Here is a 27,713-nt window from a genome sequence, read left to right as displayed (position 1 = left end):
CGCCGCCTCGCACCCACCCCCCGACCCCACCGCGCTCCGCCATTGCTGCGCGGGCCGCGGCGGATCGACGCCTCGCCGCCCCCCGAGGAAGGGCCGGGAGCCGCGGCGGTGAGTGGCGGGGCCGCCGCCTCGCACCGCGCCGGGAGCCGGGGCGGTGAACGCCGGCGGCGCTGCCCGGGGGGCCGTTGCCCCTGTGAGGGGAAGGCCGGGGAAGCGCCATGGCGGGGCGCGGCGGCAGAGGGGCGAGGGGTGCCCGGCGGGCACGGCCCCGCTGCGGGGGGCAGGCGGCGGGGGAGCCGGGGCCGGGCGGGCGGGGAGATGCGGGGCGGGGGCCGGCTCCGGAGCCCGCGGGCTGAGGGGCGATGCCGCACCGGGGCCGTGAGGGAAGGCATCGCCCGGATCAGGCTTAGGTGGCGGGGGATTTTGGGGTGCTTTTGGGTTTTTAATGTGCCTTTTATTTTTTTAACTCGGGTGTCGTTCTTGCTGCCCCAAACGCAACCGAGTCACAGAGACCAATATGTAATTTTCTTTTTCTGTAAGATATTTCGGGTTCCCTGGGGGCTGGGGAAGGGGCTGGCGCATCCCCAGTTTCTGACATTTTGTGTTTCTGTGCCTGTGTGTGCCAGCAGAAAATCCCTCTATCCTGGAAGAATGGTGAAACTGGGGAACAATTTCAGCGAGAAGAGCACAAAGCAGCCCCTTTTGGAGGATGGATTTGACACCATCCCCCTGATCACACCCCTGGATGTCAATCAGCTCCAGTTCCCACCTCCTGATAAGGTACAGTAGGCTTTAGTTTCCACCCTGGAGAATCACACCCAAATCTCAGGCAAACAACAAAAGAGTAGGTTACGTGTAACTAGCAGCTTAGAAACGTCAAGAAATACGGAATGTTTTAAGCCGTGCTAGTTCCCTCTGAGGAAAAAAACCGTAACAGTTAAGCTAATGAAAATCCAGTGGTAGTGATTTGCATTAAAAAGCAGTGGGAAATGTTAGTAATAAACATGTCTAGGTTTCAGTGCTGCTGTATGAAATATATAGACATACAAATGCAGGCTTCTCTATGCTGTGTTGTTATAGCCCTTCCAATTCTGTATCTTTCTTATTTGTACCTGCAAGGTACTGTGTATTTTCTGTGAACGACGTGAATTTTCTCTGCCCAGAAAAAGCCCCCCCTGATGAGGGGATAAAGCACAGCTTTATATCTCCACAAGATGTATGTGGGCAAACTGGCCACAGAGAGAAAGAACTTCCATGTTCTTTCTGTGCTTCAGTAGGAAATTAACGCTAGCCCCAGACAACCTGAAATAACAAGATGAGAACAGGCTACTGAGTTTTCTCCTTGTCAACTAATTTGGTTCAAAACCCTCCAAATAGGTGATTCAGATGCTCCATAGCTCAAAGGGAGCAGTCCAATGTGCTGCTTACAGGTTGGAAGGGAAATGTGCATCCTGGATTCATCATTACATGGCTTGATTACTAAGGATTTAATTTTAAGGATGTAGGAAGGTGAAGTGATAGCCTGTAAATATGTTTATTCTCTTAACAATAAAGAAATCATTTACGTGTTACTACAGGTAAGGCATATGGTAGTAGGATAATTTTTCAGATATTTCAGTATTCTGTTTTTCAGTATCCTATTTTAGTAGGATACTTACTTGCACATTTCTCACATATGCATCTGGCAAAAAAGCTTTGCAGTCTTTGAAAAATACAAAAATACTGCAAAATAGTAATACCTTCATGCTGATTTTTATTTTTGGCGTTATGTCGTTCACAAGCTCAATTCTACTTGTAGATAAACTGTCAGCCATACATTCCTCATAGCTCAAAAAAAAATTCACATAGTCCTCTCTCGGGGTAAAGAATTTTAGCTTATGAAATTTGCCTCGGTGGAGCATTGCTCGTAGGCAATACAAATAAATTTGTTACCTCCATTTTAATTGCTATCAACATCATTCTGTGTTGTGTGTGGTGACCAGTTGGCAGGCAGAAATGCAATAAGCCGTAACAGCTGTTGGAGAGCCTGAGGGTCCATTTTCTGCCCTCTGTTACATGGGTGTAAATCTTGTAACTGAGGACAAAATTGCACCCTGAGGCTTTAAAACAAGTTAAGTCTTAGAGCATCTGATACGCCTGCCAACTGGCAACTGGATATAACCGATTACCAAGGACCAACATCCAAAGGAATTTGTTGTGTTGCTGCACTGCTAAGCAGCAGTCTGGACTAGGGACCTGTAAGGGGGTAGGCTTAACCTGAGCCGAGCCTCTGGGGTGAACCCAGGAGGTTCTCTGCCAGCCTGATTGCTCCTGCTAGAATGGGGTGGAACTCCTCCCACCTTCATGATGTGTGCCTTGAATGAAAGCAAGCGTACAACTGGGCTGGAAGCTTAAATAAAAGGAATATTTGATTGGCTCTTCCACTGTCTATTTCTGTATTAGGTTTCCTTTCCTTTTGCAAACAGAGGGCAAAAAATAAAAATTTGTATTTATTGGTCCTACTGGTTTCCTTCTGTAACTGTCTGGTTAGTCACGTAAGTGTGTCTTTACTGGTTGCTGCAGGCTCCAAGGCAGTGGTAGTGACTGATGTGAAAAAAAGAACCAATATTAAGTCAAGATTGACATACAGATCAAATTCTTAAGTACGAAGACACTCATGTATAATAAACAGAAGTACATACTTCATATATCTATGCTTATTATTCACTTACAAGGCTCCAGCATGCTTGTTGAAGCATAACTTCTTGAACAGTAGTGACTACAGTGCTAAGAATTTGATGATTTTGACAGCTTCTAAATTAAAGGGATGAGCTAATTTAAATTCATATTTAGGTATGTTAAACAAAAGAAGACATTACATAACCAGGCAGATAGAACTGTACGTTCAGTGTCAGCTGAATGTGATTTTGAGTTGCCTGACATTATGCAACATAAAGGGGGGAGGAAGTGAAGTAAAATGTTAAAAAGCATTCCAGAAATCTTCAGATGGTTTACTTCCACGGTGCTGTTGAGCAATTGTAAAGTTATACACTTATAATTGTTATTTTATTAATTTTAGGTGAAATAGATTTAGAAACTACCTATGTCCTGCACATGTGTGTATAATGCTGTAAAAGTGTCTAATAAGCTTTGTGGGACTGAGTCTAGGTACAGTTACACATTCTGGGTACCATTTCAGGGAAGTGAGGAGAGGGGAACCCAAAGCTTTAATTTCGGTACCTGGCTACATCTGAGTGTCACGATCTTAATTTCAGAATAATGTAGTTGCTATTGATACCACAGGCTGCTCTAAAGATAGAGTCTGGTTCTGAAAATCTACAAGCATCTAGATATTTATTCTTTGGAACAACAGAGAAAGTTGAGCCAATCTTAACTAGCACTGTCAGTACAATAAACTGCACCCTACCTTGAGAAGTGATGCTTTGAGAAAGATCTTGAAAAATTGTAGAAGGCAAAAATGAGGCAAATAGGTTAGGTTTGTGAAAATTTTGTACAATTAGAATGCCTAGGAGAGCACTAGAGAGAGATGACTGACGTAATGAATATTTTAGGAATACAGGTAAGGTGCTAAATTGTGTAGCTTGGGGCAATAGCTCATAGCAAGGAATAAACTGAAGTTGAAGAGCCTTGCGTGTTTCGAGAAATCTCATTAACGCAAGGGTTTGTGTGCATCTTGCTGCTTGCAGCTGATAACTCAAAAGTTAGATGTTAAAAAAAGAGTGCCAAGAGCTGTAGTCTAGCACATAGTGAATAGCAACTAGATGGGTCATTCCACTTCTTTTAAACTCAAAATCCTGCTATCAAAGAACATGGCTACTAGCAGCATCGTCATCTGCTCGATTTCTATGGGTGCTCTTCAGTACTTGTCTCATCCTGTTGGCCTCCAGTTTGAAAACCCATTAATGAGATCTCCTGAAGCAAACGGAGGTGGCTATTTTCAAACTATACAAAGCGGGAAGCTTCATGATTTGGATTTGAACTAAGTAGATGTTTGCCTTATATAGCAGCACAGTACCACCACAGCCAAAAAGATTGAACGGTTGTGAAATTGTTGCATAACCAGTCTTCCTGTAGATCCATCAAAACCACTCAGAGAGATAATTTTGTTGATGATTGCTATGACAGGAAAAATAACTAATGGCTTAGAGCTTCCAAAGAAGAATTACACAAAGTGGGGGTAAAAAACCATTGTGCGCTCGTAAGCAGGTAAAAGAAGAGTTAATGAATAAATAAGATTCCCGTGGCTAGTTTTAGTTGATAGCTTTTTGATAATTTTTTTTTTTTTACAGGTTGTGGTCAAAACAAAAACAGAATATGAACCTGATCGCAAGAAGGGAAAGTTCCGTACTCCTAAAATAGCTGAGTTCACAATCAGCATCACTGAAGGGGTTTCAGAAAGATTTAAGGTAAGCAGTGCTGCCTGAAGATGCTAATGACTCAGTTGTGCTCACAGAAGTGCTTAAAATCAATTGCTGATCGTAGTCAAAACTGGCTGTAACTAACAGTGGCTGTTGTGGGTATAGCTGGACATGAGAAAAATAAATCCAATGTTACAGTAGTTCAGTATTTAGCAATTAGAAGCAAAAGCACACCTTGCAGCGTTATTGCTTGTAATCCCTCACTGGCGGATGAATTGAGAAGGCATTTCTGTCAGCGAGTGGGTTTCAGAACATGGCTGGCCAGGTTGCATGTGGGCTGCACGCAGGTAGCTCTCCTGGCGTGGATAAACCTCCTGTTAGTGTCAAAGGACAAGAACCACAAGAATATTTGTTTTCTCTTTGGCTTATCATTTTTCACTGTGGCTGAACCATTCTCTTAAATGCACTGTCATAGCCCATTATGTATTTTTTTTTATAGTTAAATGTATGATTTGGCAGCTCAGGGATGTATACCAGAGCTCTTTGCTATCAGTTTCCCAGGTCCAATTGTATCTTGCAGCTTGGTGACGACTGTTACTGGCAGATGGCAGTTCAGCAAGAGTCTGACTCAGATTTACTCTTTAGTGTCCACACCCCTATTACTCCCTTTAGTAGTCCCGGAGGAAAGCTGAGAGCTTAACTGGTGCAAGGATTAAATTACCTTTCCCCCTTCTCACTGGAGGATGGGGTTTCTTCCTCCGTGTGAGTAAAACAAAGCAGGAACGTTGACACTTCAGCTCATGCTTTCCTACCTAATCTATTAACGAAGACTACAGCTTCTCAGTGCTGTTGATTTGGTATCTTACCCAAGGATGCCAAAGCAGTCTTAAACAGTAGGTAACCACACTGTTGAGTGCACAAGTAAAAATACATTTGGAAAGCCTAATGCTTAGTATGAGGGGAAAAAAAAAACGAGTTTCAATAAAGATGTGGATTCTCTTTGTATTGCACACTTCTGACCTCTGCATGATAGGAGTTTTAGGGCACAGCCAAAGATTCTAATTCTGTAGTTTAAAGAGTAAAACATAGGAGCTGTGCCTGACCAGTGGTTCTAAAAGCTGCCCAGGCCCAGCCCTACCTCCAAAGTGTATCTGCAGCTCTTGGTGGAATTGGAGCGGGCTAAACAAAGTGAAGCCTCAAGGAGGGGTTAGGTGCTTTAGGCTACACTTGCAAAGGAGCTTTGCAGACTGTTGCCAGAACAAATGTTTTAAGTGCAGGTCACCTGGTGGAGTCTTCAGCCATATGGCAAAGCATGTAGGTTCCCAGTAAGCTGTGTGGGGAACTACCCCAGATAGCTAATAGGAGATGTTATGGGGTGTGGCAGGGATTTACTAAGGAGGTAAGGAACCTAGTTCCAGTTTTTCTATTCCCTGATTTGGAACAAGGACATCCCATCCCTTAGGGAAAATGCTACATTCTGACTAAGGTTCTCTTTTTCCTCCTGGCACTATAGTACCAGTTCTTGAGAGTAGTCCCCTTCCTCTCAGGTGAGGGTTGTGCACACTATATTGTTGGGTATGATGGATATGGCACAGCTCAGAACAAGGAGGACTTCTGTCTGGTGGTCTTTTGCGCGTATCCTGGTCACGCTATGGTGATCTGAAAATGCATTGCAGAAGAGGGGAGACAGTGTTTAGTTTGAGTACCCTGCTACGACTTCGGTTCCAAGCATATACCTGAGGGATTTTACACTTACCTACTAGCTGTAGGGACTAAGGGATTTCATCGCTCGGACATTAAGTTGTAGTTAAGGATGGGTTTTGAATGTCGCAGTCTCATCTAAATGTTTTGCACATCCCTTTGTAGATCTGGGTTCTTGCTGTCTTTGTTGGGAGAGCTGAGCAAATGAGCCCTAGCTGAACAACAAATAAATAGCTTGTTGTGCTGTCGGGTAGTCTTTTCTAATTTGTATAACTGAGCAGTTAGAAGCCTGAGCATATTTGCATTGCATTTTATATACCTTTGGATGGCATACTTAAATAAAATGTCTTTTAGATAGTACTTTATGATGATCGCTCTGGGATCTCATACTACAGGGTTGCTAGGTTTTGCTGCTAGGTAACTACTGCATCAGAGAGAGGTTTCAGTAAGATTTGGTGTCTCTTGGGAATTGCAGGGTGATTCACACTGTGGCTGTAAGTCTAGGCTTTAAAAGAAGAGTGTGGGAGTTGATCAATTAGGAAAATTGTGGTTCAGTTAATTGAAAACAATAGTTTCATGCAGAACATTGAGATCCTTAAAATGTCCCTTAATCTCTATATAACAGTTTTAGAATTGAATTATGCTGCTTGCAACATTTTAAAGAGAACTGACTGGTTCTCCAGCAGGGATGATTGTCATATTCGCCACTCCCAGTAGTAAATATTACATGAATAATTGATGAAATCTCATAAATATGTAGATGAAAGTACTGATTGTGTGAGGTTTTCTCCTGGGTCCTTATTAATTGTGAACCATCATGTTAACTGCTGCTGTTGATTCTGAGAGAGCAAAAGGATATTTGTTTGAAAATTAAATATTTGCTATAATTATGAAATGCATTATTTAACTGGTGGGATATTGACTTTGGCTTGTGTTCATGAAAAAAGCTTCAGATGCCATTTTAATGACTTTCATATTGTACATCACTGATGCATAAGCTTGCCACAAGACACAGTCCAAATGTTGTGCTAAAAATAAAAAAAAGTCAGTCATATTTACAACTAATTCACATGTGTATTCTAAGATGTACTTCTTAAATAAGGACAAAGCAGATTGCATTTTTGTGATTCAGCAGTGCAGATCATCTAAAGCTGTTCTTCTTGAGAAATTACACATTATAACAAATGAAGCAACTCCAGCATGTGCATATGTCATGTAGATCATTTGGTGTTTTAGCAGCTGGGTGAATAAGAAATTGTAAAATGTATTTTCTGCATTCAGTCCACATTACTGCAGTTATTACAACAGAGCTGAGAATGTTTACAAAGAAAACTGCAAGTGTAATTTTCCCGTATGAAGCCACATTCTGAATTCAAATCAGAGTCTGTCAGAAGAATGTGAAGACTTCCTGATTCTGAGAACCCTGTTGTCTTAATTTAGTTTTATGGCACTAACCACACTATGGAAGATTTTTCAGTGAAGGTTATTTTTCATTGAGAAAGCCAAGTCTTGCTTTTGTTCTTTGGACAGCGTGTAGGCTTATGTGGGTTCTTCACATCTGGAAAGCAACTTTGAACAACGCAGATTTTTCTCTCCTGTAAATTGTCCGCCGTACAGAATAACATAACAAGGCTGGAAATGTCATCTCAAAGGATTCTGATGAATCAGAACATAGGAGGAAGCTATTGCAGGAGAAAATTGACGGTATCAGTCACCCAAGGCCAAACCTTTGCCTCCCCCATTGGCAGAGCAGTGTTTTTATAAACTCCAGTTGGACTTTGCAGTGGGTTGTCTGTTCTGGCACCCGCTGGATTGGGCTACAGTTGACAGTTGTGCACAAACACACCAATTGGAAAAAATGTCTGTTTTATCAAAGCATGAGATTTTTTTCTGTCTTTGGGGAAACCTGAATAAAGAACATTCAGAAGTATTTTGAAAGCAAACGCTTATGTTTCCCAATAAATTTCAAGCCCTTAAATAAACCCAAGCTGTGGTATGCCTTCCACCATTTGGTTCTATTCAAAGGCAGTTCATTTCTTCAGACGTTACCCTTGACATCTCTACATACATCTAACCGGAGCCAAAGCCTCAAGCTTATTTCTGTGGTAAGACCATATGGTGCAAGCCATGTACTATCAAGTAGCAAGTAGTTGTTGAAATGTCTGTGTGAGGTTATGGAAGAGGAATTGAGACTTCCTTTCAAAATCAGTTCTTGCAGTTTTACCTGGTCACTTTAACACTGAAAAAATGCATGCAATATATATTTAAATATTCCATTTTTTATCTGTCTTGAAGGGGCATCCTTTAAAACATGTTTCTGCCTCAAGACTTTTTTTACCTGTTCTTAGTAAAACCAATGATGATTATTGCTGCAAAAATAATCAGAGACAAGGAAAATACTTCCCTCTTTGTTTCCGTGTGATTACTCTGTGTGTTGAGTAGCTCTTTGTTCCCCCTTAAAAAGTCTCTTAGGTGCATGAGATGTCAGCTGATTCCCGAACGGGATATCGCTTCCTTAAGTATATTTTGTCCGTCACTTAGTGCTGGAAAAGTGACAGGTACTTAACTGCCGTGAGTAGTTCTGTTTCTTGCCGTAGAACTAGTCACAGGATTAAAGTTGCTCACAAGTATAAGCATTTGGCAGGCTTTGAATTTTTCCTTTATTACTTCAAGCAAGAAAAATAAAGGAGATTCTTCTTCCAGTGTAACTGCTATTTTAAAACAATTGGTGTAAGTAAAGCACTACTGTCGTTTTTCCATTTTTTTAAATAATTCTCCGATATGACATTGACAATCCTCCTGCTAAATTTTTGGCTAAAAGGAATTTTTTACAGTCAGAGCCGGAAGATTTGAGTAAAGTGGATGCCTAACAGGAGCTCCCCTGCTCTCAGTCAGGTGTCCTCTGCTGTTGTACCCATTATAAATCCTTTTCTTGACCAGAACCAGCAATGCTGGTGACACAGAAGATGTTTTGGGTCTCTCCAGATGTAACACTTACATAGCCTTTTTCCTCTTCTGTAGTAACATTTTCCAGCCTTTTTCCTGTCCTCAGTAATATCTTCTTGGTTTCTGTGAGAAGGTAACAAGGTTCTTATCTCAGGGCCACAGGGTTTCTTGAACTGCTTCCTCAGATCTCTGTAGTTAAGAAACTAATACATGGTGCCATGTGATGGAAGATGATGGGAACGCTGTCGTGAGCAGCTCTGTTAAGCCGCAGCACCTGACTCTCAAGGCCACTGCCTTGTTATCTGTATTTGTTAAGCCGCAGTGCTAGACTCTTAAGGCCACTGCCTTGTTAACCTGTTTTTGTCTAACGGTATCTCCCTCAGGTTTCGTTAATTGGCTCCCTTGCAGGCTGGTTCTGTTGTCTTGCACTGTCACTGTTAATAAGCGCTGGGTCTGTAGCTTCTTTTCACTTACTGTCTTTCATCAATCTGCCTTTTTTGCTGCTACTCCCAGTCATCTTGCAGGTAAGCATCCAGGCCTCTCCTCCTCTTCGTCATCTCTGTTTGAGAAGGACAGATTTTTGATTTCTTCTGCTTTTTCTGTACAGTCTACCCCAAAATTATCATCCTTTTTGAGCACAAAGGTTTGATGGAAATGTTCTGGTGAAGAAATTGAGTTTAATAAATAGATACCAGTCATACATAGCTAAACATGACACGCGATGTTAGACATACTCTTCTGAAATGAGGCACCTGGATGTCTTTTGAGTCATCGGTCATTTTGTATATTTATGTATATTCCCATAGCAAGTATGGGAAATTGTACCAAGTTGTTCTGTATAATTTGGATTGTTCCGTATAATTTGTTTTTGTTGTAAATGGATGAGTCAAATGTTGCATGTATAGATGTGACTGTTCCTTTTTTCTTTCATGTTGCCATTTACTTCAAGTTAAACATTTCTTAATCCTTAAGTGCATTGTTTCAGATGTGTTTTTCATGTGTACTTCTAGGGACTGGCCCAGATAATAGCAAACAAGAGTATGATTTTGGAAAAGCAAGAATGTTAGGGGAAGTGGAGAGCTGATTTCAGTGTTCTCTGATGCGCTGGTAGAGGGCATTGTGCAGCTGGAGATGCCGGAATTCATTGGAGAGAGGTGAAATGGAGGTCACGGCCATTTGCAGGGAAGTTTTACAAATTCGAGTCTGTGGGATGTAGCCAGACTCAATCTATTGTAATTACAGTCTGCCTGCCTAAAATTCTCTTGTAGTTTAAATTGGATAGCAATAATCTTAATTTCCTGTCCTAAATGGTTGTACAGAGTTGCTGTATTTCATCCCAGAGGGCTTTGAATTTCACTGGTGAGCAAAGCATAAATTGGTTATAAATCACTTCGTATGAAAGGTGCTCTCTAAATGTATGTCTTCACTCTTTTTGTTTGGTGCTAGCACCAAGTCTGTGTCTAGCACTTTACAGACAAATCAGAAACGAAAGTTGTGTTCCCAGGAGGCTGCAGTTGAAATAGATAATGCACAGATGTAGAGCAGAGATGAGATGTGACCAAGTGCCAGTGATTGAGCAGTGAAAATTACTGCATGTCTTGTTAGTTCCACTTCAGTTCCACTTCTGGTGATACCAGGAATGCTCCTGGCTGGGTTTGTGTGCTGAAAAGTGCGTGATGGATGAAAAAGCACGAAGGGAAGGCGGTGCAAAGCAGCACAGTAAGAGTAAGTTAATGAAAGAATTTCAGGGAAGAGGAGGAGGCATGACAAGAAAGGTGGAGGTGAAGGCAGAGGGAGAACAGATGGCACCCAGGCTTTAGTGGGACAGCGGGATACAGGGAAAATGGAAGGAGATAAAGCTAAGACGAGCAAAAGGGGCAGACTTTGTGTATGCCTTGAAACATGACTTGTAATTTGTTCAGAAAGGAACTGCAGCTGGTAAAGGGTGTGAAGAGAAGCTGACACAGTTAGTGCAGTTGATAAATTCTGCCGTAATATTCTGGCTTGATTAAAAAGGGAGCACAGTAAATATTAGTGAAGTGAGGAAGGAGGAGAGTGCAGTCGCCAGGCTGAGAAAATACAGCTTCCAGTGTTTTGCAGCTGTAGCAAAGTAGGAGGGACTGATTGGGAAGATCTAGCAGATCTTGATGGTAAGGCCTTATTACGAGCTGTTTACATGTTAGTGTAGCTGTCAGATCTGGTGAGTTTCTCATTTTGGCTAAATACTTACAGAGACTGAAGACAGTTTTTTTTCTGTGGGTACACTTAGTTCATTCATTAGTCATCTCTCATTTCGATTACTGTAATGGCTTCTGGCTAGACATTGTCCTTCTTCTGCTCTTCACTTACAATCTATTCAAAAATCGGCCACATACATAATATCTTGTCATCTTTTCTGTTCACTTAGTTTTGCTGCCAGTTCCCCTTAAAACCAACTTTAAAGGATATTCTCAAGATGAAAACAAACCCACACTTTGAGTTCCTAGTTAAAAGGAACGCTTGTTTGTGCTGTCTTGTAGCTATTTCATAAAAAGTATTTTAAAAGCCCATTGCTGGTGTGGTGTGACAGGCACCTTGGAGTTCTGCAGGATGTAGTACGTGGCAGTGAATGATCATAGTAATTCAGAAGACTTCTGGTCTCGGTGTGTGGGGTCCTGCACTCAGCCAGCCTGGCTGCCAGCAGGAGAAGAGGTTGAAGATTTCCTGCTGGAGGAGAGGGAGCGGTGCTTGTGCATGCATTGCACCTTCTCCTACCTTGAAGAGAGGAAGAGAGCAAGTTGCTGCTAGTGCCTCGGGAGGAAGAAGGGAGTAACTTTCCTTCAGTTTACAGTGAGTGTGCAAAGATGCTCTGGAAGAAAGCAATAAAATGACAGCTTGTGGTCTAAAGAGCAGCTTGTCGCCTTCCCTCTTCCTGTGCTTTTATTTCTGAGAGGCACCTGGGAGGAGAGGGCTCAGAAGGGGAGGCAGAGAGGGAGGGTTGCGCTGTGTTACTGGCAGGGGAGAGAAGCTGGCTGTCTCAGGTTCAGAAGTGATCTGACAGTTGTGGACCATCAGTGGTGGGCTATCATGAGAGTGAAGGAAAATGGCTATTAGAAGGAAGAGAAGGATTTTCAGCTTATAAAGGAGAAGTGGATTGGATTAACAGGTGATTGGGATCACCTTGGAATCCAGTGATGGATTTCTTGCCATCTGTGGTGTTTGCATGTGTGACTGTCCTTTACTTAAAAGTTACTCGTATCCTGAAGGATGGCTAGAGAAGGAAGCGTCTCTTCTAATAGGAAGGAGACAGGCTTACTTGATTAGAGATTTGCAAGTGGAATGTGATTGCAAATTATTGGAGATAATGAGTAAAAATTTACATGTTAATATCAAAATTAATAACATTAGGAAATACAGTAAGTGAGAGAGAGATTTTTTTGAGAGTTACAAACCAAGAGCCCTGAGAGCCCTTCCCAGTGGCTTACTGTGTGGCAATAGAAGTACTGGGCTGGATGTGACTGGTGCAAGCAACAAGAACTTACAGCTCCACGTAGGTTTAGGTTGGTGAAACAGGTAAATGCTCCGTGTCTCAGCAAATCAGGCCCGAGGCTGTGGCTCCACAACTCGCCAGGCTCCAGCAATCCACACAAGACTGGGATTTTGACCTCTGTCAAAAAACATAATTACTTTCCAAAACAGTTTCAGTGCCTTGGAGAGAGTGATTCTGCAGTGATTGTGGAAATACAAATATTTTTTCTATTGTCTAATATTTGGTCCCAACTACAAATAGCTTGTTAGCTTTACAGTATGTTCCTGAGGCCTCATCTGTATGTCAAAATGGTTATGAATGGGAAATAATGTTATAATTCTATTATTCCTTGCTAGTAGGATGGCCAGGGACTGTGGTTAAAATGCTTTGAAATTTGAGAATATTTTTCAAAGCATTTTAAAGTGTTTACGTCTATTTGTGGAGGAGCCAAATCTGAGCTGATTCGACCTGTACCATAGCAACTGTTCTGCTTGGTGTCCCTGTCCCGTGTCACAGACCTGTGCTCCTAGAGGGAGCACCCTTCCTTGAAGGCAGTATGGAATGTATCTTGTAGGGGATGGGAAGCCTCAGCAATAGTCCCATCTGGATTTTATCTTTTCTATCCCCATTTTCTATTCTTCTCTAAGGGCAAGAGCAGTGACTGTCAGAGCAAAAGGAACAGGATGACATACACTTTGAGTCCATGGGAAGTGAATGACCCAAAACCTGCAGCTTGGGCCGGTGGGTATGTGTTGTAGAGCTGTTGGGCTGGGCGAGGAGCGGTCCCTCCTTCCTGCTTCCTCATCTTCCCACGCTGCCCACCAGACAGGGCTGCATGGCTAAGGCCCCTTGCCCTGGTGGGACAGGTGGACTATGGGCGTCCATGTATGGCATCCACATAGTGTGACACAGGCAGTGTTTGGGACTTAGAGATAGCAGCAAGGCATTGAGGAGGTGGGCCAAGGAGCTCCAAGTGGGAACTGCAAGCTTAGGGGAGAAAGGTTGGTTTGTCTAGAGCCTGGAGGACAAGGAGAATTTTTGGGGGAGAACAGAGAATAAGGCTCATTACAGTTGTGGGGAGGGATGGGATGATGGAATACAAGGTTTGGGCCAAGCCAGGGTGTGAAGGGCCTTGTACAGGTGTGTGTGTGGGATGGCTGAGAAAACACAGGAAGGGGCCCCAAACAACTGTAGAAGAAGAAAGGGAAAGGCCTGATTAACAACTCATGAGAAGGGCTGAACTAGGGCATGGCTTGGCCAGGAATGGGGAGTGGAGGGAGTTATGTCATCATTATTAAACTGGACCACAGAGAATGACCAGGAAGAAAAATGTCCTTTATCTCTTGGCTTCATGCAGGACATACCGAGACATGGGAGATGCGAGCAGAAAATAGGAGATTGGCAAGGCAGAGTGATCTGTCCCTGTTAACATTAGTGTATGCAAACAAGTAATAAACTTGGGGAAAGACTAATTGGATTTGAAAATTGATGTCAGTGTGAGGTTTTTGGAGAGTGATTATGATATTTTTATTATGTTTTTTTGTAATCCAGTGACTGTTCTGAGAAAATGAAGATGTTGCTATTAACCAGAAAGGTCCTTTGCTGCATGTCTCGTTTTGAATGGTATTGTTACATTAGTATCTACATTTCTTCTGCTAAATTACTTTCTGATCTTCAGTTCTCCCTGCCTCTCCTCCAGACCTCCTTATTTTGCTTTTTTTTCTATCAAAAATCCTTATAAAACCCTTGGCTCCAGCAGCACACGGTACTTCCCAGCCTTGTTCCAGCCAGGAAATTTAGGACTTGCTGTTGTCTGCCCATGATGAAGTTCACTTCCCCAGCATGAGATGTCCCTAAAAGTTCATCTCAGTCCTTCGGCGTACCAGTCCCACTGCCACACGCAGTTTGCAGTGTTGCAAATCCTGTTAGTTCTGGGGTTTATCAAAAAAGGGAGTGTGTGATGGGTTTTTTACTAAGAGGCAAAGCTACAATTTTTTTTTTTGTTGCTTTCTCAAATACTAGATTATTCTTACTTGTGTAATTGACACTGATGTGCTCAAGTTCTCTTTTTAGGAAGTGTATGTAGCTGGTTTACTCCTCTTCCTTTAAAATTTAGATGATATTATACTTTGTTTTAATTAGTTAATCACATAATCTTGTTTATTTCTGTTAATGTTTCTTATGCTGTAGCACATGCTGGCTTCTTTCTAACTTGCAAAAAAAAAAAAAAAGCTCACCGACTCTTCACAGAATCACAGAATGATATGGGGTTGGAAGGGACCTCTGGAGATCATCTAGTCCAACCCCCCTGCCAGAGCAGGTCCACCTAGAGCAGGCTGCACAGGAACGTGTCCAGGAGGGTTTTGAATGTCTCCAGAGACGGAGACTCCACCACCTCTCTGGACAGCCTGTTCCAGGGCTCTGCCACCCCTAAAGTGAAGAAGTTCCTCCTCATGTTCAAGTTTGTGCTCATTTTCTCTTGTCCTGTCCTTGTCCTCTTAAGCTGTAACCTCCTTGAGCTACTCATTTGTCTATCAGGAGAAGCTTTAGAATAATAAACAAACACATATCTGGGATGATTGTCCGGGTAATGGATATTTTGTTTAGCTCACACCAAAAATGGGTTTGAATCAGGGAGCTTTGCAGTGTAACTGCTAGGCCAAAATCTTGTGCTTTCTCTTGTCAGCGGGTGAGGTAATTCTGGAGATGGTTCTGTCTCCCATCTCATCTAAAAGGCTGCTCAGAGTCTATTCCTGGGAAAGGTTAGCTTGATACTGACACTGATTTCAGATTCACCTTAAGGCGTGTCTGGGATTTTCCTCCAGCCCAAACTCAGGACCAGAGCGGTCCTTAAGGACACAGTGAAAAGCCAGCGCTGTGCAGTGCAGTCTGTGGTGGCCTCTCTGTGAGCTCTGAGGAATGAGGTGCGACAGAACTCCTTGAGGCGAGCCCCGTGTTGAACACGGTGTATTCCCTCATGGATCTGGCAGCGAGCTATTCCTGTACAGTCTCTGTGTGATGAAGAAGTACTGTTTCAACCTATAAATTAAGGAGCACTGAGCAGCCAAGCATGCAGACTGCTGGTGTAACTATCCATACGTTCATAGCAGGTGAAGCAAACTCTCCTCCTAACAAGAGAGGGCAGACATTACTTTCTGCTTGTCCTGCTCAAGTCACCTCTGTGTTATCTGGATGACACCTGTGCTAGCTTACTGTCATCCGACTCCATTCTTGGACAGGCACAGGGAAAACAAACACGCTTATCAGCTGACATCAACCAGACTTACACTTACATCATCCAAACACTGAAAAAGCCGCAGACCCGAGCTGCCTCAGTGCCTCCTTCGGTTCTCACGTGTGCTCTGAACAGAAATGCAACCAAAAAAGCCTTGCAATACAGGGGCAACGGGCCACTGGCCAGGCTATCTGCTTTCTTCTCCGAGAAGGAGGAGGTGGAAGCACTTACTTGCTGCTTCCAATTAAGTAGCTGGTTTTATCCTTTGCTTGATTTTACTGTGAAGTGCATTCATAGCCGGCTTCTGCCGCCTGCAGTAACAAACAGCCGTGTAACACGCAGGGCATTACTAACGTGAACATGTTTTGTCTTTCTTCACAGGTAACTGTGCTGGTCCTTTTTGCCCTTGCGTTCTTAACGTGTGTTGTATTTCTGGTAGTCTACAAGGTTTACAAGTATGATCATACCTGTCCAGAAGGATTCGTTTTCAAGGTAAATCACATGCACGTTCTGGAAAAATAGGAGAGTATGTAATAATCTCTATGTTGTTTTCTGCATAACCTCGATTAAGTCATGCTGTATTGCATAGAAATTTGTGTTTGTTTTCATAGGTTAGTGTGCTTCCTGCTATGTTTCTGCTTAATTTATAATTGAGGTTGGACTGTTGCACAATTTTATAAAGTTACTTTGCTAATGCTTTTAAACATTGAAAATACAGCAAAAGTCTCAACACCAGCATCCTTCAAACTGACTTCATCTGCAGTTGTCTGGACAAAGCCCTCATTTATTGGGTCATATGGTTTAATGTTGCATGCCCCTCCAAATTCACATGTCTTAGGGAACAAGAGAATGATAAAACCTGGAGGAAAAAAAAATGACTCTGGAATATGTGTCAAAGAAACAGTAGAGTGATGTTCTCATTAAGAGTAGCAGAGTTACCTTAGGGTTATTTTTGGAGAAAGAACTTCTTGTTCTAGAACAGTGACCTGTGAGCCCTACTGCCACAGGCCAAAAGTGATGCCAAAAAAGGGAAAACACATTTATTGGAAAAAAATACCGGTTCTAACCGGAAGGGAGGCTGGGGCTCTCTTCGTCTGTGTGAGATGGCAGTGCTGGCTCCTCAGCTCTGACCTGGGATGAAAGTCAGAGAGGTAACATTGATTTCTCAGTTGTAAATTTAGCAGGGTTGAACTTGGCTGTAATTAGACAAGAAAAATAGCAATGATAATGGCATTCTTCCCTCTAATTTTTTAAGAATATTCAGTCACGAATCTTCAGAAGGATTTCAGAAGGAACGGCTGGCTCAGCACTGCTTGATGATCCTTTTTGGGACTTTGGATTCTGTCTCTTCAGGCACACTAATATCTTACAAGAGTCTAGTCTACAGTTACAGTCAGTGATGCCCAGCTGGATTAACGGGGCTCCAAGCGTTCGGTTTTAGGTCACTGCTTTCCCTTGGTTGAAGAGCAAAAGATGCTTTGGTTAAAATATTTGGCTGTAACTCAGGAGATCCAGCTTTTGGTTCTGCAGGTTTTGGTATTGTCTCAGACAAGCACTGAAACCCCTTTGTGTTCCTGTCTCACGGGCCTTTTTTTCTGAAGCTTTCTCTTGGCTTTGAGCAGTTTGAAATAAGGACTGTATGTTCCTACCGAGCCCGTCTTGATGTGATCCTGACTTGACAGCAACAGCCGGTTACATGCTCCTGTCATAAGTCTAGTAACCGTCTGCTGCTGCTGCTTCCTTTCACACCGTGTTGTCCCTTCCCTTGCGTTGCAGCCTTCTGGCTTCTTTTGTCTCTTCTTCTTAGTGTCACAAACATTTAAGCGGAGAACAGTTTCTTAGCTATATTTCACAGTTGCACTGTGAGCAGTGTCTGGTTGGGTCTCTCTTGAGGGCCCTGTGTTTGAAGGAGAAGTTAGGCACAACATCTGCAGCTCATGCTTTGTTTTTAAGGTGCAGCACAACCACGGGGCTGCGTTACTGTTCCCCTCCCAGTGCTGGAGTTTGTGGAGGCTGTTTCTTACCTGCTCGGTGGCATAACGCCAGGAGACACAGCACCTTTGGTCACGTAACTCTTCAGAGCTTTACAGGATAAACGTGTTAACAAATCACACAAGGCCTGAAACTACCAGTGTTGATGTGAATTTGTATTTGCCGCCTTTGCATCCTTTTTGGGGAGAGTCCATAATACGTTGTGGCACAGCTTGGCACAGATGTCCTAAGAGAGATGAAGTCTGTCACCTTGTGACCAACGTCTCTCTGGAATGGCTTTGTGCTTCAGGTGGACTCAACAACATTCTCTGGCCTGGACGTCCCCAGGCGTTGGATGCTGATGTGATTTCCTGGTTAAGGGCAAAGGTGTCCCCTGCCTTAGGACGCCTGGTACCTCGGGATCTCTGCACAAAGGCTGAGCTACCGCAGCTGTGAGTCAGACTCGCTCTTCTCTGCTCTGATGCTCTCATACATGGAGCAGTTCCAAAGGTTTCAGTGTTTTCAGCCTTTCTTCTGTCCTACACACCCAGGGCTTGAAGGTGTGCTTTAAAAAGTGCTTATGTTCCTTTTTATAGCAATCTTAAACTGCTCCAGCCTCAGCTTTGTGCTTGCTCAAGCTTTCTGACACAGCCCTAACACTGATGTCGTGTAGCTCACTCCTCTGACGCGCTCTGCGCTGGCTGTTGGTGAGACTCACCAGAATTTTCCTCAAAGACCCGAGTGCACTTACATCCTGGAGGAATTTCTCCAGGGCTTCAGTGTGTTCCATACTGGTACCCTCCAGCTTTCCTTGACACGGCACCTGCGTTCTGTCAGACTCACGGACAGTACAACAAGGTAATTCCAATGCATTAAAGAAAATGTCATCAGCCATTAAGTTTGGAATTCCTGACCCAGCAAAGTGAATATGACAGAAGATACTATTTATAAGTGGATACCTCTGGGGTCTCTGTGTCCAAGGAACAAAAGGAGTCATCATAATACAGCCAGATACAGACTGGCAACCAGGATTTTCTCTGTCATCAAAGGCCTTAACCCATACCTAATTTCTGAAATGGAAGGGTTGTGAAAGAAACCACAGACAGGCAACTCACTCTGGAGCATCCCCATTTCTCCTTATTGTCTTCCTTACTACTCCTCTCACCTGGGAACCATGGAAACAAACAAAAAGGATGGAGAGAGATGTTCTGTGTGAGTTGAAGGTCTCGGGCGGGCAGCAGAGTGAGAATGGGCACTGGTTTCCATCGCCCAGTCGCTCCCGAGTGCTGAGCGGCTTGCCCTGACTCGGAGCTGAGCAAAGGGGCTGTCCTTGGGCAGTAGACAAGGACAAGGGGTAAAAGGGGAGGTTTCTTCTGTTTTTTCTAGAAGCGTGAAATCCCGGGAGCAAAAATGCAGTCAGGATGGAAACTGTGCTGTGTGTTTCTTTAGGCTCTTCTGCCAGATGTTGTGCATGTTTGTGACGACAAAAAATAATGTTACTGAGTCAGTTTGCCTGTTACAAAGCAAATTGCTTCTAAAAGCAACAAAAGATTCTGTGGCATTTGGTTAGACTGGCAGTAATCTTGGCTTGTCTTCAGCACTGATAATTATATTTGCTTGAATTTCCTTGGCAGATTTCATTAGATCAATGGATTGTGTTCCTTCCCCCATTTTAAATATTTAGAATTGTGACTGCATCCCATGACTGGGTGAAGTAATCACTGCAAAGATGTCTCTGTCTACGTACTTCTTATTCATTTTAGCACATCAGAAGTAGCATCAGTTACCCCAGATAATGCACGGATAACACTTCCAGAAGATGGCACGGTTGATGTAGGTGAAGACGCATGTCAGATAGCTCTGTTCCAGAGTTGTCCTGGATTATTTATTTTTTTAAAATCTATTTTTGTAGCTGATGTATAGGATGGGGACCATGGGGTAACCTCACAATCACAGAATGATATGGGGTTGGAAGGGACCTCTGGAGATCATCTAGTGCAACCCCCCTGCCAACGCAGGTCCACCCAGAGCAGGGTGCACAGGAACGTGTCCAGGTGGGTTTTGAATGTTTCCAGAGAAGAAGACTCCACCACCTCTCTGGGCAGCCTGTTCCAGCGCTCTGCCACCCTCAAAGGAATGAAGTTCCTCCTCGTGTTTAGATGGAACTTCTTAGGTTCAAATTTGTGCCCATGTCCTCTTGTCCTGCCACTGGGCACCACTGAAAAAAGACTGGCCCTGTCCTCTTAACACCCATCCTTTAAGTATTTATAGGTGTTGATCAGATCCCTCCTCAGTCTTCTCTCCTCCAGACTAAAAAGACCCAAGTCCCTCAGCCTTTCCTCCTAAGAGAGATGTTCTAGTCCCCTAATCATCTTTGTAGTCCTCTGCTGTACCCTGTCCTTCTTGAAGTGGGGAGCCCAGCACTGGACACAGCACTCCAGATGGGGCCTCACCAGGGCAGAGTAGAGGGGGGAGGATGACCTCCCTCGACCTGCTGGCCAGTCTTCTTGATGCACCCCAGGATGCTATTGGCCTTCTTGGCCACAAGGGCACATTGCTTGCCCTGGCTGTTGACAAAGGATAACAAATAAATGGGACCTAGGTGGATGTGGCAACTCTGAGTACTGTTGCAAGCCTGTCACACGTCCAGGCTTGTCACACAAGCAGGTCCCAGCCGCTGTGGCGGTGACTCCCTGGGAGACACGTTCATCTTGTGACAGCGAGTCTTCTTTCCGCGCTCAGATTTGCCACAAGATTGTGTTCGTCGGTAGCCATGGGGTCGTAAGGCTTCCTGTGGATCTGAATTTCACTGAATTTCACTGAATTTTTTAGAGTTGGAAGGGACCATAAAGATCATCTAGTCCAACTCCCCTGCCGAAGCAGGATTGCCCAGAGCATGTCAGAGCATGTTACTCAGGACTGCATCCAGGCGGGTCTTGAAAATCTCCGAAGAAGGGGACTCCACAACCTCCCTGGGCAGCCTGTTCTGGAACCCTCACCGTAAAGAAGTTTCTTCTCATATTCGAGTGGAACCTCCTATGTTCCAGCTTGTGCCCGTTGCCCCTTGTCCTCTCATTGGCAACCACTGAAAAGCGTCTGCCTCCCTCCTCCTTCAACCCACCCTTCAGATACTTATAAGCATTGATAAGGTCTCCCCTCAGCCTTCTCCAGGCTAAAGAGTCCCAGCTCTCTCAGCCTTTCTTCATAAGGGAGATGCTCCAATCCTTGAATTGTCCTCTTGCTTTTTCCTTTTATACCTTCTGATGCTTTTTTTCACTCTAACATTTCTAGGATGCAAAATCATATTAAGCCAAGACTGTCTGGGATCTTTCCCCCGGTCATTTTGTGCTTTAGGATTTAAACCCGTTGTTACTGGTGCTTATTTATGTCCTTTCTTCCTCTTCCCTTTCTTCCTCTTCCCTTTCTTCCTCTTCCCTTTCTTCCTCTTCCCTTTCTTCCTCTTCCCTTTCTTCCTCTTCCCTTTCTTCCTCTTCCCTTTCTTCCTCTTCCCTTTCTTCCTCTTCCCTTTCTTCCTCTTCCCTTTCTTCCTCTTCCCTTTCTTCCTCTTCCCTTTCTTCCTCTTCCCTTTCTTCCTCTTCCCTTTCTTCCTCTTCCCTTTCTTCCTCTTCCCTTTCTTCCTCTTCCCTTTCTTCCTCTTCCCTTTCTTCCTCTTCCCTTTCTTCCTCTTCCCTTTCTTCCTCTTCCCTTTCTTCCTCTTCTCTTCCACCCACAAGTAATCATGGACACGTCTGAGATGATAGCATCTGGTCCTAAAATCCATGGCATTTCTGCATGTGTTCTTGTGCTCAGAAATTCCCACTATTAAGTTTGGTTTGCCAGGTTCTGTGAGAGCAGTGGCAGTTCCAAGTCACTGGGCTGCAGTGTTAGGAATTTTAGTCTTCCAGTGCTGGACGCGGGAAGACCGAACGGCGTTTTGGTTTTTTTTCTTAAAGCAGTCAGAGTAGAAATGATGAAACTTATTTTTTTTTCAAGCTGCAGCTACTCGTAGCTTACACTATAGAGGATCAATTGAATTGCCCCGATGAGTCCCCCAGCGCTCTGAGGTACCAGGCAGGACTGGCAGATGCGGCAGGGGACCTGGGGGGGGACCCGTCACCTTCGAGAGCAAAACCCATGGCTCAGAGGAAACATCTCCCTTGTTTTATTCCTTCAGCGCAACTTGCTGCTTCATAGCTGGGTGATGCTTTTCCTGCATCATCACTGGGGCGGTTGCTGGATGGTACCCGCTGACTAATGCACATTCACTTTGGTTTTTTAAGATGAGAGGAAAGTTTGGATCCTACTTAGTATTTAACTCTCTAAAACCAGGTATTGCACTTCCCAAAGCTCTGAGCATCGAGCAGTTTCTGTGTAGTGCTCTTACGCTGCTGGGAAATTAAATAATGTAATCCCGGAGCTAAAGATAGCTTTTTGAAAGCTTGTTGTTGGCTACATCTTTCTGACAATCAAGAGTGAAGTATTGTGTGTGTGTGTGCACACACGCGTCTACAGAAGCTTGGCCGCCTACAGTGTTTTCCCTGTAAGTCTTATTTACTGGGCTATAAAACTGTTTGTACCTTGGCACCAGTAGATCTGCATTCATTTCTGTCCCTCAGACCGAAAACACCCCATTAAAGTGCCCGGAGCTAATCTAAGGGTAGGATGCAGACATCTGTAATGGTAGCCCAGACAGCTGGAACGAGGTGGGGAGGAAAAAACCAGCAAAATATGGCTGGAACTAGAGATTGAGTACTTCTAAAAATAATTTTAGGCAAGCGTGTTTCTTGTACGTTAATTATTCTGGCGTATAACCCAGGAGTAGTTGAAGGATGGCGGGGAAGAACATTTTGAACACAGTAGGACAACACTGTAGCTAATTGCTGTTGCATCTTGACTCGGGGAAAGCAAATGTTGGCTCTGGCTAAAAGGAAAAGGAAAAAAAGCAAAACCTACCCCGCTTTTGGTGTGCTTGGGGCCGAATCTGTAATCTAAAAGTGATGGATTTTTCTTTTCAGAATAATCAGTGCATTCCAGCCGGGTTGGAAAACTACTACTCGGAACAAGACTCCAGCGCTCGAGGGAAGTTTTACACAGTCATAAACCACTACAATCTGGCCAAGCAAACCATCACGCGCTCAGTGTCCCCCTGGATGACGGTACTGTCAGAAGAGAAACTATCTGAACAGGAGACTGAAGCCGCTGAGAAATCAGCTTAGTACGATAAGCTAATTATTAAACACTATGTCATTTGAAGGTAACTAAGGGACTTTAAGGAACTTTTCGTTAAATATAATTATGGATACTTTAGAGGTTACTCATGTTTATGGTGCAATTGCTTCTGTTTGCTGATACTGCTTTGCGAAAAAAAAAACCAACAAAAACTTGCTGCAGAACATTCATGGGCATAAACCAAGGTGCATATCAGCATTGCTTTAGAGCTTTGACACCATTTTCAATGTTAAAAAAAAATATCCAATATTAGATATGTTCTTGCAGTTTATTGGATACTGACAGATTTCTTCACTGGATTTTCAGGGCTTGGACCTTAGAGAAATCATATGTTCTATTGTCTGAACTGATACGTTATTTATTAATCAATTTTTTTATCTCTCTCATTTTGCAAACTGAAACACCCCAGCCATAACTAGAGTGATCTCTTGGTTAGCTGAAAGCTCTACTTAATATTTAGTTTTGGCTCAAGCAAAGAGCGATAGTGGGCATTGATGTATGGAGAAAGAAACTGTCGGGTAGCATTTTTCTTACATTTTCTTTACTGTTGTTGATTTGTAAGTGCTAATGAAGTTCTCTGCAACAAGGCATGCTCAATGTTTTATTATTGCTGTCAACAGGATTTAACTGCATTTCCACTGTGGCTTTAGCATCTTGGTAAGGATGTGCACTGAAACACAAACTAGGTAGACGTTACGGAAAAAAAACCACAGACAGTTTTAGTGATGGATGTTGAGGATAGTGTAAAAAATATACAGTTCAGGATGGTCTTACGAGAAACGGCGTCTTTTGATCATACCTCAGAGGCAGAAAGCCTGTGCACAGTAGATGTAGTCCACGATGTAATTTGTTGGATACAGCTGAGGGAGTAGTGTGTCTAAATTTTCTCTTTTATTACATGAACATTTTCCCTTTTTATGAATTAGAAAGAGCTTTCCGTTTCTGTATGGTTTGCAGTTTGATACTTTTTAAAACACAGAGCATCACAAGTGAAACAATAGCGTATTAGAGACACAACTGGCTGTTTTAAAGCTCTGTGTGAAACTGAGTGAAGAATAGAACTGTTTCTGTGTGGCTTGGGAGGGGAAAAGATGTAGAGGAACATAGTATTGTGGATGCACGTTAAAGTTCCATTGTAATTACAAACTTCTCTCTTCTTTGTGTGAAACCATGTTTTCATTTTTATTATAAATCTTAAATATATATTACAAAAAAAGACATCTTATTAATTTAACAGGTGAAATAAGTGTGTGAAGCATCTGGGCAAGCAAGTCACCTTTTTTCTTCGTAACTTGAATGGGACAAGGCGTAGTGGACATGTCAAAAGTTCCATTGTTTTTTTGAGTGGAGATTCTACAAAAATGAAGGGAAAACATCAAGTTCTATAGCAGAACAAACATGGTCAGCTCTCCCTTTATTTTTTCTCTGGTAGAATTGCTTTATCAACAATACAGTAAAAATAACCAGGTTTGATCCGAAATGTGCATTACTCGGTAATATCTGTAAAAGGCTTTTTATTAAGTCATTCTGGTATGTGGGATGCATAAAAAGCAATAAATTGTGTGCCAAATTTTTCTTTGCATTTAAAAAGTTCAAGCTTATATTAAGATATTCAAAACATACCATGTTTGCATTTTCTAACAGGTGTGTGCTTTATTGAATGTAATTAATTCCCACGTAACTTTTGACATTTTCACTCCGTGCAGAGTAGAGAGCAAGGATGCTGCTGCTTGTTGCTTACAATGTATAGAAATACACATTTCAGAAGAGAGATAGCAAACCAGACAATTCATTTCAACATATTTCTAGAGGACATTCAGATTTTACAAGATGAAAAGATCTGTTCCCCGAGACTGTCCTACATAGAAGTGATTCATGATACATCTCCCCTTCAATTTAGGATAATAAAAGCTTTAATGCACAAGTAAATACCGATGAGAAACAACTTATTTCTCTCTCTCATAACAACTAACATTAAAAACCACGAAGCTTTACCATCTAGGAGAAACACGTTGATTATGATTCTTGAAGTCAAAACCATCTTTTTCTCTGATTTAACAAGAGGGAGTTTATTGATTCTTATCTGCAGTTGGTTTTGAGACTTTTTTTGCTCCCAGTTTTAGTTCTTTTGAATATTTTGGCTTTAATATTGTCTTATCCTCTGGCTTTGTTCTGACATCTCAGAACACGTTTCATTGCACAACCTGGTTTGTGTTGTCTCTCTCTTTCACCTAGAAGTAAAGCTTTTGAGTTAACTATCACTATCATTAAACCAACCTGATCTCGGACTCCAGTAGTTTCAAAGGATGAGAAGGGGAGGTCGCAGACGTGCAAAGCCGTCGCTGTGTACTGAAGCGCTGCGATTGCATGAAAAGCCTGAGACGGCGCCGATGCTTTTGCCCAGTAACAGTTTCCTCTTGATGTGGGCTGGTCCCTGGGAGCTGGACTGGAAACCTGGCAGACGTGTGGGGGACTATGATAAAACCATTATCGGGTCGGGTTTTTTTTTCTCCCATTAGCTCTGCTCCAGCTCGGGGCTTCTCTTACCGGCTCTTTCAAAGGCTTCCGTGTTCTTTGCAGGATTAAGGGGGGGTTTATGTTCGATAAAGGGATTTAAAATGAATGCTGTCGGCCCCCTCTGCGCTAAGGGCTACATACACAGGTGTATTTATTGGAAAATATTTCGGTCATAGCGGTACAATACACAGGTACGTCATATACCCTGCTCCATAGAAAAAAAAAGTCAAAAGATCTACAAACCAAGCATGTAGACAAGATTAGATTTTTAATTAATTATCATACCAGTCCAGGAAAAGCAAGGAAAATGAACACATGACAAGGAAGAATAGGATCCATACTCTAAATCCAGCGTTGTTTTTAATGGCCTGTGAGGAAAAGATTATCTCCGTTACCATCAGCAGCGAACACAGAGTAGAATTTCCAACAATGACAACCCAGGATGACCGAGCAGCTTCACTCTTCCCTCCCAGAGGGGAAAGAACAAAACTTGCCATTAATTTCAGGTGAATAAGAGTCAGGTTGGCTGTACCTCTCGAGGTCGATGACACTAAAGTTTCTCTCAAAAATCTTAAAATTGGTCATTTCAAAAAAAACCTCAAGATCCCACAAAATGGAAATATCCTCAAAACATTAAGAAATACATCAGAACATACATGCTCAGAGGCTAGTTTGAAGTTCCAGAAGTGAAATTCTGCGATTAGAAATAATTTGGCCTTCATCATTCTAATAAACGTCTTCTGACTGAAAATAACCAACCAAAACCTGACAGCCAGAGGTCGGTTTAGTGCTGTCAGTCACACGTTTCAGTCTCGGAGCAAGGACCCAGCACAGCAACTATTTTTTTTTTTTTGATTCTCCTTCACAAATTGAGACCAAACTGAGACCGGTGTGTAGCAGGGGACCTGGTTTTTTCTCTCATTTATTTTTTTTTTTAAAAGTGGTACCAACATTAAGGTGAGTGATGAAGTTTTGTATTTATCACCTTTCTCTACTGTTTCTCAGTGTGGTTTAAGAAACAGTTCTACCTACAAATGTAAAAAAAGGAAGTAAAAATGACTTCAGTCCGTGCCCAGTTGTTGAATACTGATCTCTAACCATGAACACGGGGGCGATCAGCTGACATCTCCATACCCTCCAAGCATCCTGGCTGAAACGCTTAGGAATCATAATTTAAAGGCACAGGATTTAAATCTGTGTCCTAGACTTAAGTCTTTAAAAAGCCAAACATCTTCCCCACCGCATGCCATCCCACCGCGTGCCATCCCACCGCGTGCCATCCCACCGTGCCTATCAGACAGCTACGGAAACGAGTACTCCAGATACTCTGCTCAAAGAAGTGTGGAAATAAGTTCCAAATCAGAAATTTTCAGTCCCGAAGTTATGCTTGTCTCAGGAGAGCTGAGCAGTAGATACAGCTCATCCTCGAGTTACATATTCTGGGTGCTTTCAGGAGGGAGGAAAAAAAGGAACTGAGCCTTCTTGTTCTAATTCAGGAACTCTGGTTTTATTGCAATCTCAGTTCCTGAAAGGAAACATCATTTCACTCTAATGAGGAAGACAATGGGACAGACTTGTTTACTAGGAGCACGTACGATGCTTTCAGCGTGGCAAAGAGACTCCGCTGCGAACGCTCGGCTTTTAACTCCAGTTTCAAGGATTTCAGCACTGCCTCTTATTCTTGGTCTGCAATTTCTCCCTCTTTTTTTTTTGTTTTTTTGTTTTAACCACACCACAGGTGCTTTAATGCACCCCAGGTGACCTTCCTGTTTCAAATACAGGTGGGGCCAAGTAGGTTTCTGCAGACCTGTACAGCTGTTCAAGTCACGGTGAGCGAGAGAAGCAACACCAGGAACCTCAGCCAAGTTGTACAGTTTCTCCCAACGTCACGTCCTACGCCCCAGCACACACACTTACCTCTCGTATGTCTTCGTTCCCTTCTTTGATATTCTCTGTTGCACCCACAACTAGTTGATGGATATTGTCAATATCAGTTTCCTGTTCAAGAAAATAAAATTGAGAAACAGTGATGAACTTCAGGGAACGCATACTTGTAAGGACTTGGGGAACAATCAGAACTCAAAAATAAAATCTGATATTAAAGTCTTAGTTTCAATGATGCAAAAGGTGTAGAAGCCCTTAAATTGTAATTTCCCTACCTGTGCTCTTAGGAGCCTGAATGGAGCCCACCAAGAGCAACAGGGAAGTCTCCCATTTATCTAGGTTCAAATCTAACCTGTCGTAATTT

At 43.0% G+C, this 27,713-nt stretch overlaps 2 protein-coding genes across 3 annotated transcripts in view; one reads left to right on the top strand and one right to left on the bottom strand.

Annotated features, from left to right (window-relative positions):
- Positions 1-651: 651 nt before the first annotated feature.
- Positions 652-22,935, top strand: NSG1 (neuronal vesicle trafficking associated 1). Of its 2 annotated transcripts, XM_074148022.1 has the most exons (4): positions 652-780; positions 4,290-4,406; positions 16,130-16,240; positions 22,735-22,935. In XM_074148022.1, the coding sequence occupies exons 1-4, from the start codon at positions 652-654 to the stop codon at positions 22,933-22,935; spliced, it is 558 nt and encodes a 185-aa protein (XP_074004123.1). The 2 variants fall into 2 exon arrangements, with proteins under 2 accessions (XP_074004123.1, XP_074004125.1); XM_074148024.1 differs by lacking the exon at positions 4,290-4,406.
- A 1,172-nt stretch (positions 22,936-24,107) lies between these two features.
- The window catches only part of STX18 (syntaxin 18), a 68,488-nt gene continuing 64,882 nt past the window's right edge, over positions 24,108-27,713 (bottom strand). Inside the window, exons 10-11 of the mRNA XM_074147377.1 lie at positions 27,383-27,463; positions 24,108-25,833 (exon numbers count right to left, since the gene is read on the bottom strand). Of these exons, the coding sequence (XP_074003478.1) occupies positions 25,738-25,833; positions 27,383-27,463 (177 nt within the window). The 3' untranslated portion in view covers positions 24,108-25,737. The remainder of the gene's footprint in view (positions 25,834-27,382; positions 27,464-27,713) is intronic.

This window comes from Numenius arquata, chromosome 5 (genome assembly GCF_964106895.1).
Source record: "Numenius arquata chromosome 5, bNumArq3.hap1.1, whole genome shotgun sequence".
Classification (NCBI taxonomy): domain Eukaryota; kingdom Metazoa; phylum Chordata; class Aves; order Charadriiformes; family Scolopacidae; genus Numenius; species Numenius arquata.
Note: the sequence above shows the minus strand (reverse complement) of the source record. Positions and strands in the feature narration are given on the sequence as shown.